Consider the following 12648-nt stretch of genomic DNA (forward strand, 5'->3'; position numbering starts at 1 on the left):
TTGACGCGTCAATTCGCGCATGCGCGCTTTTGACGACCGACCCACTAGCTATTTATTTACAGCAGACACAAAATGAATGAAATATATTGAAAATAATAATGTGATTTATCCATTAGATCAAATTAAACATTTTATATTATGGTCAACAGCGAAGACACGGAGGAAGAGGAAGGAAAATTGCGTGTTTGTTTTTGGGCGCACCGACAAGCTAACTAACAGGCTAGGAAGCTAACTGGCTAGCATCTTAACAAAATGTATGTTTTTTACACAATAGTCGCGTCGTTGGTCGCCTTTTTTGTTTTGAAGTGGATGAAAAAGAGGAGGTACTGCACCGACCTGAAGCGACTGGATGGCAAGACGGTTCTTATCACTGGTAATTAAGTCACTTCCGGGTGTACATGACCTGGATTTCCGGTTGTAAATGACCTGGACTTCTGGGTGTAAATGACCTGGACTTCCGGTTGTAAATGACCTAGCCTTCTGGGTGTAAATGACCTGGACTTCCGGTTGTAAATGACCTAGACTTCTGGGTGTAAATGACCTGGACTTCCGGTTGTAAATGACCTGGACTTGTGGGTGTAAATGACCTGGACTTCCGGTTGTGAATGACCTGGACTTCTGGGTGTAAATGACCTGGACTTCCGGTTGTAAGTGATTTGGACTTCTGGGTGTAAATGACCTGGGTGTATATGACCTGGACTTCTGGGTGTAAATGACCTGGACTTCCGGTTGTAAATGACCTGGACTTCTGGGTGTAAATGACCTGGACTTCCGGTTGTAAATGACCTACCCTTCAGGGTGTAAATGACCTGGACTTCCGGTTGTAAATGACCTAGACTTCTGGGTGTAAATGACCTGGACTTCCGGTTGTAAATGACCTAGACTTCTGGGTGTAAATGACCTGGACTTCCGGGTGTAAATAACCTGGACTTCCGGTTGTAAATGACCTGGACTTGTGGGTGTAAATGACCTGGACTTCCGGTTGTGAATGACCTGGACTTCCGGTTGTGAATGACCTGGACTTCCGGTTGTAAATGATTTGGACTTCTGGGTGTAAATGACCTGGACTTCTGGGTGTATATGACCTGGACTTCTGGGTGTATATGACCTGGACTTCTGAGTGTAAATGACCTAGACTTCTGGGTGTAAATGACCTGGACTTCTGGGTGTAAATAACCTGGACTTCCGGTTGTAAATGACCTGGACTTTCGGTTGTAAATGACTTGGACTTCCGGGTGTAAATGACCTGTTTAGGAATGTTTTGTTTACTCATATAAGCCTAAATTCATGTGTTGTGCAAATGGATTCTAGAGGTGAACCTGATTACCTTTGAACTTTGCCAGGAGGGTGTTCTGGGGTGGGCAAGGAGACGGCCGTGGCTTTAGCCATGAGGGGCGCCCGTGTGGTCATCGCCTGCCGAGACTCCGACAAGGCGGAGAAGGCGGTGCGGGAGATCAAGTTCAGGAGCCGCAGTCTGCTGGTCCTCCACATGAAGCTGGACCTGGCCAACCTGCGCTCGGTGCGGGACTTCTGTGAGAAATTCCTCCGGCAGGAGAAGAGGCTGGACGTCCTGGTCAACAACGCCGGTGAGTGACGACCCGATGCAGTGTTTCGCTGCATCCCTTTTATTATATATATATATATGAATGGATTTATTTATTAAAGGTAAATTGAGCAAATTGGCTATTTCTAGCAATTTATTTAAGTGTGTATCAGACTGGTAGCCCTTCGCATTAATCAGTACCCAAGAAGTAGCTCTTGGTTTCAAAAAGGTTGGTGATCCCTGGACTACAGACTGTGGTGGAGTAGGCCGGTTTCGTCGCGTGAAAAAAACTACAATTTTTGGTTGTGTTTTCCGCTCCGTACGCCGAGTGGCAATATACGATATAGATCTCGGTACATTTTCCGTAAAATAAAAACAAAACACAAAACATTCCTAGTTACCTGAGATACTAAGTATGTCATTATTTTGACTTAGTAAATATTGACTTACTAATACAAAATAATGACATACTTAGATCCACTATGGACTGGACTCTCACAATATTATGTTAGATCCACTATGGACTGGACTCTCACAATATTATGTTAGATCCACTATGGACTGGACTCTCACACTATTATGTTAGATCCACTATGGACTGGACTCTCACACTATTATGTTAGTTCCACTATGGACTGGACTCTTACAATATTATGTTAGATCCACTATGGACTGGACTCTCACACTATTATGTTAGATCCACTATGGACTGGACTCTCACACTATTATGTTAGATCCACTATGGACTGGACTCTTACACTATTATGTTAGATCCACTATGGACTGGACTCTCACTATTATGTTAGAGCCACTATGGACTGGACTCTCACTATTTTGTTAGATTCACTATGGACTGGACTCTCACACTATAATGTTAGATCCAACTATGGACTGAACTCTCACTATTATGTTAGATCCACTATGGACCGGACTCTCACAATATTATGTTAGATCCACTATGGACTGGACTCTCAGACTATTATGTTAGACAGTCCTAGTTACCTGAGATAGTATGTCATTATTTTGACTTAGTAAATATTGACTTACTAAGACAAAATAATGACATACTTAGTATCTCAGGTAACTAGGACTGTTTTTTGTTTTGTTTTTACTTTACGGAAAAAGTACCGAGATCTTTATCCTATATTGCCACTCAGCATACTTAGTAAGTCAATGTTTACTAAGTCAAAATAATGACTAAGTCAATTTAATGACGTAATGTAAATAACCGTTTGCAATAAGCGTTCGAAAAGGAGTTAAAAGTGGGGCCACATGCTGACATATGCTCAACTCATCATGCTTAATTTACAGAACAAAAAACACATTTATTTATATTATTATTTTTTAAGACTTTAGTGTAGGCTGTGGCTCTTTGTTTTTTAGGCGACCGCCTTAACAACAAAGTAGGGCTGGGCGATATGGCCTTTTTTTTAAATATCTGGATATTTTGCCTTAGCCTTGAATGAACACTTGATGCATACACATCACACCAGTATGATGATTCTATGTGTTTACATTCAAACATTCTTCTTCATACTGCATTCATATATGCTACTTTTAAACTTTCATGCAGAGAGGGAAATCACAACTAAAAGTGTATTTATTAAACAGTTATCAAGCAGTGGCACAAACATTCATGTCATTTCCAAAACACAAAGTGCAAGATTGTCAAAGACATTTTAAAACAAGCTATTAGTGCACTTATGTGCATGATGTCACTAAGATGACATATCAAAACAACATTAAAGAGCACTTTTTGTACAGAACGCCACTACAATGGTTTCAAACAAATAAAGAACACTTTTGTGCATGATGTCACACAAGATATTTCAATAAGTGTCAAATAAAAATGAGTTGCATAATAGTATATCAAATAGTGTTCGACCTTCGCTATGTGGTAGGTTCCTGCAGACATTATCTTCTTTTGTTGTTGACTATTTTTTTCATACGATGTTGATGTGGAAATGTTTGCCTCGGCATTTTGATGGTGTGGCACCGAATAGAGATGTTGACATGCGTAGTAAACACTCTTCATTCTTTAGCGGATAACTTTTCAAATGATGCTACATATTAGCAGTGCTGTTACTTTTTTTAGCACTGCTTTTGCCCCACACTTGACAAATTACGGTTGTCTGTTCGACATATTCCCGCTTGAAGCCAAACCACCGCCAGATGATGGACCCTCTGCTGTTTTTTGGGGGGATTATTTCTTCCTTCATTTGTTACCAGATTCGCACCTTCTTTCTCTCGTACTACCACTCGCACGGCTCTGCTAGCATCACAGCTAACGTTACCCGTGCCGCTACCTCTCTGCTCCGCGAGGGCGTATACGTGTGTGACGTATGACGTGACAGTATGTGACATATGACGTGACAGTATGTGACGTATGATGTGACAGTGTGTGACGTAAGACGTGACAGTATGTGACGTGTGTAAGAAGGTGCGCTTGCTGTCAGTGAGAAGGAGAGACAAGAAAGAGTGAGAAGAGAGCCTGTAGTGTAATGTCAGCAGCTAAAAGCAACTGCGTGACAACGTATACTCCAATATCACCATATACCGTATTTCCTTGAATTGCCGCCAGGTATATAGTATGCGCCTGCCTAGAATTACTGCCGGGTCAAACTCGTTTCGCAAAATAATTAGCGCATGCTTAGCATTACCGCAGGCTCAGGATTAACGCCGGGTCAAACTCGTTTCGAAAAATATTATTTTTATTAGCGCATGTCTAGAATTTCCGCCGGGTCAAACTTGTTTCGCAAAATAATTGGCATATGCCTAGGATTTCCGCCGGGTAAAACTCCTTTCGCAAAATAATTAGCATAATCCTAGGATTTCCGTCGGGTCAAACTCGTCACGTCAGAAGTGACACTTCACCTGTTGTTGTTTTCAAAATGGAGGAGCCTGATTTCAATAATTTAAAATTGCATAAAGGAAAAAAGATTAAGAGCTATTCAGTAGGATTTAAGGTCCAAGCTATTGAATATGCTGAAAAGAACAGTAAGCAGCTATGTTTTATTAATATACTGTAGCTGCGTGTGTCAAATATGAGTCATTAAATGACTCCCGCCTCCTGGTGGTACAGGGCGCTAGTGATCCTTCTTGCGACTACTTGGCTGCAGAAGAAGTTACAACAAGCAGCAAGAGTGAGCAGCGATCGTTTATTTTTTCCTCTCGCTTGCACTTTTAACATGGAGGATTACATATCTACAAACCCCGTTCCCATATGAGTTGGGAAATTGTGTTAGATGTAAACATAAACGGGATACAATGATTTGCAAATCGATTTCAACCCATATTCAATTGAATATGCTACAAAGACAACATATTTGAAGTTAAAACTGATAAACATTTTTTTGTGTGCAAATAATCATTAACTTTACAATTTGATGCCAGCAACACGTGACAAAGAAGTTGGGAAAGGTGGCAATAAATACTGATAAAGTTGAGGAATGCTCTTCAAACACTTATTTGGAACATCCCACAGGTGTGTAGGTTAATTGGGAACAGTTGGGTGCCATGATTGGGTATAAAAGCAGCTTCCATGAAATGCTAAGTAATTCACAAACAAGGATGGGGTGAGGGTCACCAATTTGTAAGCAAATTGTCGAACAGTTTTAGAACAACATTTCTCAACGAGCTATTGCAAGGAATTTAGGGATTTTACCATGTATGGTTTGTAAAATTGTCAAAAGGTTCAGAGAATCTGGAGAAATCACTGCACGTGAGCGATGATATTACGGACCTTTGATCCCTCAGGCAGTACTGCAACAAAACCGACATCAGCGTGTAAAGGATATCACCACATGGGCTCAGGAACACTTCATAAAACCACTATCAGTAACTACAGTTGGTCGCTACATCTGTAAGTTTAAGTTAAATATCTACTATGCAAAGCGAAAGCCATTTATCAACAACACCAAGGAACGCCGCCGGCTTCGCTGGGCCGGAGCTCATCTAAGATGGACTGATGCAGAGTGGTAAAGTGTTCTGTGGTCTGATGAGTCCACATTTCAAATTATATTTGGAAACTGTGGACGTGGTGTCCTCCGGAACAAAGAGTAAAATAACCATTCGGATTGTTTTAGGCGCAAAGTTCAAAATCCAGCATCTGTGATGGTATAAGGGTGTATTAGTGCCCAAGGCATGGGTAACTTACACATCTGTGAAGGCACCATTAATGCTGAAAGGTACATACAGGTTTTGGAGCAACATATGTTGTCATGCAAGCAACAATATCATGGACGCCCCTGCTTATTTCATCAAAACAATGCCAAGCCACGTGTTACAACAGTGTGGCTTCGTAGTAAAAGAGTGCAGGTACTTTCCTGGCCCGCCTGCAGTCCAGACCTGTCTCCCATCGAAAATTTGTGGCGCATTATGAAGCGTAAAATACGACAGCGGAGACCCCGGACTGTTGAACGACTAAAGCTCTACATCAGGGGTCGGGAACCTTTTTGGCTGAGAGAGCCAAGAAAGCCAAATATTTTGAAATTTATTTCTGTAAGAGCCATATAACCTTTTTTTTTAACACTGAACACAACTAATCGCGTGCATTTTTAAGTAAGACCAACATTTGTAGAGTATAATAGGTCTCTTATTCTTTGTACTAACATTGTTATTCTGAAGCTAACTGTGGAGGGGGCGTGGCCTGTGGGCCTGCAGCGAAGCGGGGTGTTGCCAGGATCGGGCTCGAAATCAGCGACAGGTGCATTAACGGCCCACCTGGGCTTTGTTATCTAATCACCTGTCGCTCTGTTATAAGCAGCAGCCAGGGGGAGAGACGGGGTTGGTGTTGGGGCTGGAGCCAGAGCGCGAGCGAGAACGAAAGGGAAAAAGACAATTGCTGGAAAGCAACTGAGAGACTTATTGAAAAATAAAACAATAATGTAACCCTGAAACAGGCTCTCATGTCGGTACTTGGTGGTCTGAAGAACCCTCAGGAGGGCAAGCCCCACACTAACCAATAATAAATAACTTCTTACCATTACGCAACTGCTTGAACAGGTGCGGTAGAAAACGGACGGATGGATTAAAAATGCATGAAAATGTTTTATATTTTGAACGTCATTTTTACCACTGTAATTACAAGTGGAATTATTAATTACTTATTGTGTTAAGTAATGTCAGCTCAGATTTATCCGAGAGCCGGATGCAGTCATCAAAAGAGCCACATCTGGCTCACGAGCCATAGGTTCCCTACCCCTGCTCTACATAAAGCAAGAATGGGAAAAAATTCCACTTTCAAAGCTTCAACAATTAGTTTCCTCAGTTCCCAAACGTTTATTGAGTGTCATTAAAAGAAAATGTGATGTAACACAGTGTTGAACATGCCCTTTCCCAACTACGTTGGCATGTGTTGCAGCCATGAAATTCTAAGTTAATTATTATTTGCAAAAAAAAATAAAGTTTATGAGTTTGAAAATCAAATATCTTGTCTTTTTAGTGCATTCAATTTAATATGGGTTGAAAAGGATTTGCAAATCATTATTTTCCGTTTATATTTACATCTAACGCAATTTCCCAACTCATATGGAAACGGGGTTTGTAAAATAAAAGTTTTCTAAACTGGACTTTCAATCGAAGCAGGAGGTAATAAAGGAAGATCTCCATCGAGACAGAGAGACTTTTAAAACTGAAGAAAGATAAGGAAGACTTCTATAAACAAGTTATTGATGCTTTTGATCAGAAGGAGCTGCGCATGGACTTCTTTATTAGTAAAGGTACGACCATAATAACGTTTTTTTTTATTAAATGTGCATTTCATGATGGTATCCTTACATCACACTCAAATTTTTTAGCGCAGGCCGAAATTTACCGCATGCTTTTGGTAAGTGCCGGAGTGAGAAGAGGTTTTAAATTAATTAGCGCCCCGGCGGCAATTCAAGGAAATACCGTAGTCATTTTCTATATTGCACAGAGACAAACCCGCGATATATCCAGTATATCAGCCAGCCCTACAACAAAGCGCTGCGGGAAACCCTGCGATGACGCCATTTAAGACCCAAACGAGACATCCGCCTTTCCTCCAGCCATGCCCGGCGTCCTCGACTGGACGGATGACGGCTTCAGCATGTGCTTCGGCGTCAACCACCTAGGCCACTTCCTGCTCACCGACCTGCTGCTGGGCCGCCTGAAGGAGTGCGCCCCCAGCCGCGTGGTGACGCTCACCTGCTCCAGCTACAAGTACCAGAAGCTGGACTTCCAGGACCTCAACTACAACCTGCTGCCCTTCTTCACCTACTGCCGCAGCAAGCTTGCCAACGTCTACTTCAGCCACCAGCTGGGACGCCTCACGCAGGGGAAGGGCGTCACTTCCTACCTCGTGCACCCGGGTAAGACGCCGCTGCCGCCTTCCCGACATCAACGCGCGTGACATCTCTCCGTCCACAGGCTTCGTCCAGAGCGGATGGACGTGTCACTACTCTGTCCTCTTCCGCGTGCTGATGCGTGTCGTCATGTGGATGTTCTTCGTGCCCTGCGAGGCGGGAGCGCAGACCGTGGTCCACTGCGCTGTGTCAGACCACGCCGCCAAGATGGGCGGCGGCTACTTTGTGGACTGCAGAGCCGCCGCCTTGCGTCCTTTCGCCAGGGACGCCGGCGTGGCCAAAAAGCTGTGGGAGGCCAGCGAGAGACTGGTCAAACTGTCCTGACGTCACTTCCTGTTTACATTTCCAACTTATTCATAATGAGGTTATTAGAGGAAATAATGCTCCATTTAACACCTACTAAACGTTTCACATCCGAATCGTGTTTCTGACTCATTCCGATTCTAAATCAGTTCAACATTTTACAAAAATATATTTAAAAAAAAAAGTAAAATATTTAAACAGCCATTTTAGACCACCTCCATGCAACCAGAATGAGTTTTACTGACCCGTTGTGAAAAAGTTGAATTATTATTGTACTCAATACCACTAAATTAATCTAAAATTGTTTCTGAATCGAATCGTCACCCCAGGAGTCAAGTCACACCCGAGTTGTTTCTGATTCTTTCCGATTCTAAATCAGTTCGTTTTCAAAAATTACAATTTTATTAAAATAATATTTAAACAGCCATTTTAGACCACTTCCATGCAACCAGAATGAGTTTTACTAACCTGTTGTGAAAAAGTTGAATTATTATGGTACTATATACAACTAAATGAATCTAAAATTGTTTCTGAGTCGAATCGTCACCCCAGGAGTCAATTCACACCCGAATTCTGTTTCTGATTCGTTCCTATTCTAAATCAGTTAGTTTTCAAAAATGTTAAAAGTTTTATTAAAATAATATTTAAACAGACATTTTAGACCATCTCCATGCAACCAGAATAAGTTTCACTAGCCTGTTTTGAAAAAGTTTAATTATTATTACTATTATTATACTAAACAAATCCAAAATTGTTTCTTAATCGATTTGTCACCCCAGGAATCAGATAAAATTAATTGGGTGACCAAAGATTCACAACTTTACATTTTACGGTCTATTGAAAGCTGAAATTATTGGCATTAATAGCTGTGGCTGTAGGCAACCTCTGTGCATTTGTTTTTTGTTCATTACTGCACCCATTTGAAGCACGAGTAGTATCTACCTCTTCATGCGTTATAAAGTGTTGCAACCTCGGCATGATTATTACTACTTGTGTTACATTGTGTTGTGGAATGCTCTTGTTAGTAAATGGTTATGTTTTCAATTCCCACTTTCTCATGCACTCCCAATCATTCTCGTCCAAAAACCTACATACTTTTTCTCCAACTTGTGCTTCAGCTAAATGATATAAATGGAGTATTTTGTTATTTCCAACTTAAATGCTACAAATACAAATACAAATGCAAATACAAACCGGCATAGCTCGGTTGATAGAGCGGCCGTGCCAGCAACTTTAGGGTTCCAGGTTCGATTCCCGCTTTCGCCACCCTAGTCACTGCCGTTGTGTCCTTGGGCAATACACTTTACCCACCTGCTCCCAGTGCCACCCACACTGGTTTAAAATGTAATTTAGATATTGGGTTTCACTATGTAAAGCGCTTTGAGTCACTAGAGAAAAGCGCTATATAAAAAATATAAAAATTAAAAAAATACAGAATTGTACATACTTAGACGATGCCATTTGCGATACATTGTTGTACTATTATGTTAGATCCACTATGAACTGGACTCTCACACTATTATGTTAGATCCACTATGGACTGGACTCCCACACAAGTATGTTAGATCCACTATGGACTGGACTCACACTATTATGTTACATCCACTATGGACTGGACTCTCACACTATTATGTTAGATCCACTATGGACTGGACTCTCACTATTATGTTAGATCCACTCTGGACTGGACTCTCACTATTATTTTAGATCCACTATGGACTGGACTCACACTATTATGTTAGATCCACTGTGGACTGGACTCTCACTATTATTTTAGATCCGCTATGGACTGGACTCACACTATTATGTTAGATCCACTAAGGACTGGAATCTCACACCATTATGTTAGATCCACTATGGACTGGACTCTCACACTATTATGCTAGATCCACATCTGCGGTCCTCTCCAAGGTTTCTCATTGCCATCCCACTGGGTTGAGTTTTTCCTTGCCCTGATGTGGGATCTAAACCGAGGATGCCATTGTGGCTTGTGCTTGTGCAACCTTTTGAGACAGGGTCCAGTGCCAGCAACCTGAGGGTTCCTGGTTCGATCCCAACCTTCTACCAACCTCGTCACGACCGTTGTGTCCTTGAGCAAGACACTTCACCCCGTAAGGACCAGATTAGTCGCCCGCTGGCCTGTTCTAAAAATAGCTCAAATAGCAGCACTTACGAGTGAGCTGCCTCTATATTTATTATATTAATTTACTAGCAAGGTGGTCTCGCTTTGCTCGACATTTTTAAATCTAAGAGAGACAAAACTCAAATAGAATTTGAAAATCCAAGAAAATATTTTAAAGATTTGGTCTTCACTTGTTTAAATAAATTCATTTATTTTTTTACTTCTCTTCCTATAACTTTCAGAAAGACAATTTTAGAGAAAATATACAACCTTAAAAATGATTAAAGGATTTTTAAACACGTAAACCTCTTTACCTTTTAAATTCCTTCCTCTTCTTTCCTGACAATTTAAATCAATGTTCAAGTAAATTTAATTTTTTTATTGTAAAGAATAATAAATCAATATTAATTTAATTCTTCATTCAGGCTTCTTTTTTTTCCCGACGAAGAATATTTGATATATTTCTTCAAACTTATGATTAAAATTCAAAAACAGTATTTGTCTTTGTTAGAAATACAGCCTGCGATGAGGGGGCCACTTGTCCAGGGTGTACGCCGCCTTCCGCCCGATTGTAGCTGAGGTATGCACCAGCGCCCCCCGTGACCCAAAAGGGAATAAGCGGTCGAAAATGGATGGATGGATAGAAATAAAGCTTTGTTCAATTTGTTTTATATTCTAACAAAGTGCAGATTGGATTTTAACCTATTTAAAACATGTCATCAAAATTCTAAAATTAATCTTAATCAGGAAAAATAACTAATGATGTTCCATAAATTATTTTTTAAATGTTTTTAAAAGGATTAAAATTAGCTAGTTTTTCTCTTCTTTTTTTCGGTTGAATTTTAAAGAGTCGAAATATATTTATAAAAATATTTATCTGTTTCTATATATATTGTGAGAAATCATTGAGATGATCAGTGTTTCCACAAAGATAAATATAATTAATTATCAATAATAACAGAGGTAAAGGTAAATTGAGCAAATTTGCTATTTATTTAAGTGTGTATCAAACTGGTACCCCTTTGCATTAATCAGTACCCAAGAAGTAGCTCTTGGTTTCAAAAAGTATATGCCTTGAGCTCTTATTTTGAAGGCGAAAAGAACGGAAATGATGTAATGATGGCGTGGCGCGGAGTTTCGAAAACAGACGACTTAAAGTGGTCCTCGTGTAAAACTAGAGCCTCCTTGTTTGTTTTTGTATAGTGTGATACAGTATAGGCGACTTACATCAATCAGAAGACCGCAGCAAGATGAAAGAAGTCTGTGTGCTTTCTGACAAAACGAAGTTCGCCGTTGCTAGCTGCGGCTAACTGACCTGAAGCTAGCTGACTCTCCGGACTTTACGGTAATTAGACGTCTTTCTTTTGCGGGACCTTTATCCCACCAATGTAACCCGAGGGTTTATATAAGTCGCCTATACTGTATCACAATATAAAATAATAAGCACGGAGGCTCTAGTTCAGGGGTCACCAACCTTGACGTCACGGGTTGTGGAGCGCCTCACATTGTATACAATCATGGCCACCAGCAGCTAGAGCTATTCAGATCGAGAAAGCGTCAATTTCCCCATTAATTTGAGCGAGGATGAAAGATTTGTGGATGAGGAAATTTAGAGCGAAGAACTAGAAGAAAAATAAAGGCGATTGCAGTGGGAGCGATTCAGATGTTTTTAGACCCATTTACTAGGATAATTCTGGAAAATCCCTTATCTGCCTATTGTTTTAGTGAGATTATACAGTACCTGATAGTCGGAGGGGTGTGGTCACGGGTGTGTTGACGCCAGAGTCTCTGAGGGAAGTCACGTGCTGCAGCAGGACGAAGCTCCGCTGATGTCTCCGGTAAGAGCTGACTTATTACTACAATTTTGTTACTGAAAACTGTTGGTTGACATTTGGTCGGGATCCATGTTCGCTTGACCGCTTTGATCCATAGTAAAGCTTCACATTCGGGAATTTTAAACAAGGCAACACTGTGTTTTTGTGTGACTAAAGGCTAAAGCATCCCACCTCCATTTTCTACTTTGACTTCTCCATCATTAATTGAACAAATTCCAAAAGATTCAGCAACACAGATGTCCAGAATACTGTTTACTTATGCGATTAAAGCAGACTACTTATAGCTTGGATTGGGCTGGAAAATAATTTCCGCCACAACCCGAGACGTCATACCGCGATGTTTTCAACACGACACTTTGCAGGAAATTTAAAATTGCAATTTAGTAAACTAAAAAGGCCGTATTGGCATGTTTTGCATTGTTAATATTTCATCATTGATATATAAACTATCAGACTGCATAATCGGTAGTAGTGGGTTTCAGTAGGCCTTTAAAAGAGGAAAAAACAAGAAAAAAAAAA

At 40.7% G+C, this 12648-nt stretch overlaps 1 protein-coding gene across 1 annotated transcript; it reads left to right on the top strand.

The window, feature by feature from the left end:
* si:dkey-174n20.1 (uncharacterized protein LOC796174 homolog) lies at positions 1-9220 on the top strand. Its single transcript, XM_061904367.1, has 4 exons — positions 1-373; positions 1344-1586; positions 7573-7875; positions 7934-9220. The coding sequence occupies exons 1-4, from the start codon at positions 253-255 to the stop codon at positions 8191-8193; spliced, it is 927 nt and encodes a 308-aa protein (XP_061760351.1). The 5' UTR covers positions 1-252; the 3' UTR covers positions 8194-9220.
* Positions 9221-12648: the final 3428 nt, after the last annotated feature.

This window comes from Nerophis ophidion, linkage group LG01, assembly GCF_033978795.1.
Source record: "Nerophis ophidion isolate RoL-2023_Sa linkage group LG01, RoL_Noph_v1.0, whole genome shotgun sequence".
Taxonomy (NCBI): domain Eukaryota; kingdom Metazoa; phylum Chordata; class Actinopteri; order Syngnathiformes; family Syngnathidae; genus Nerophis; species Nerophis ophidion.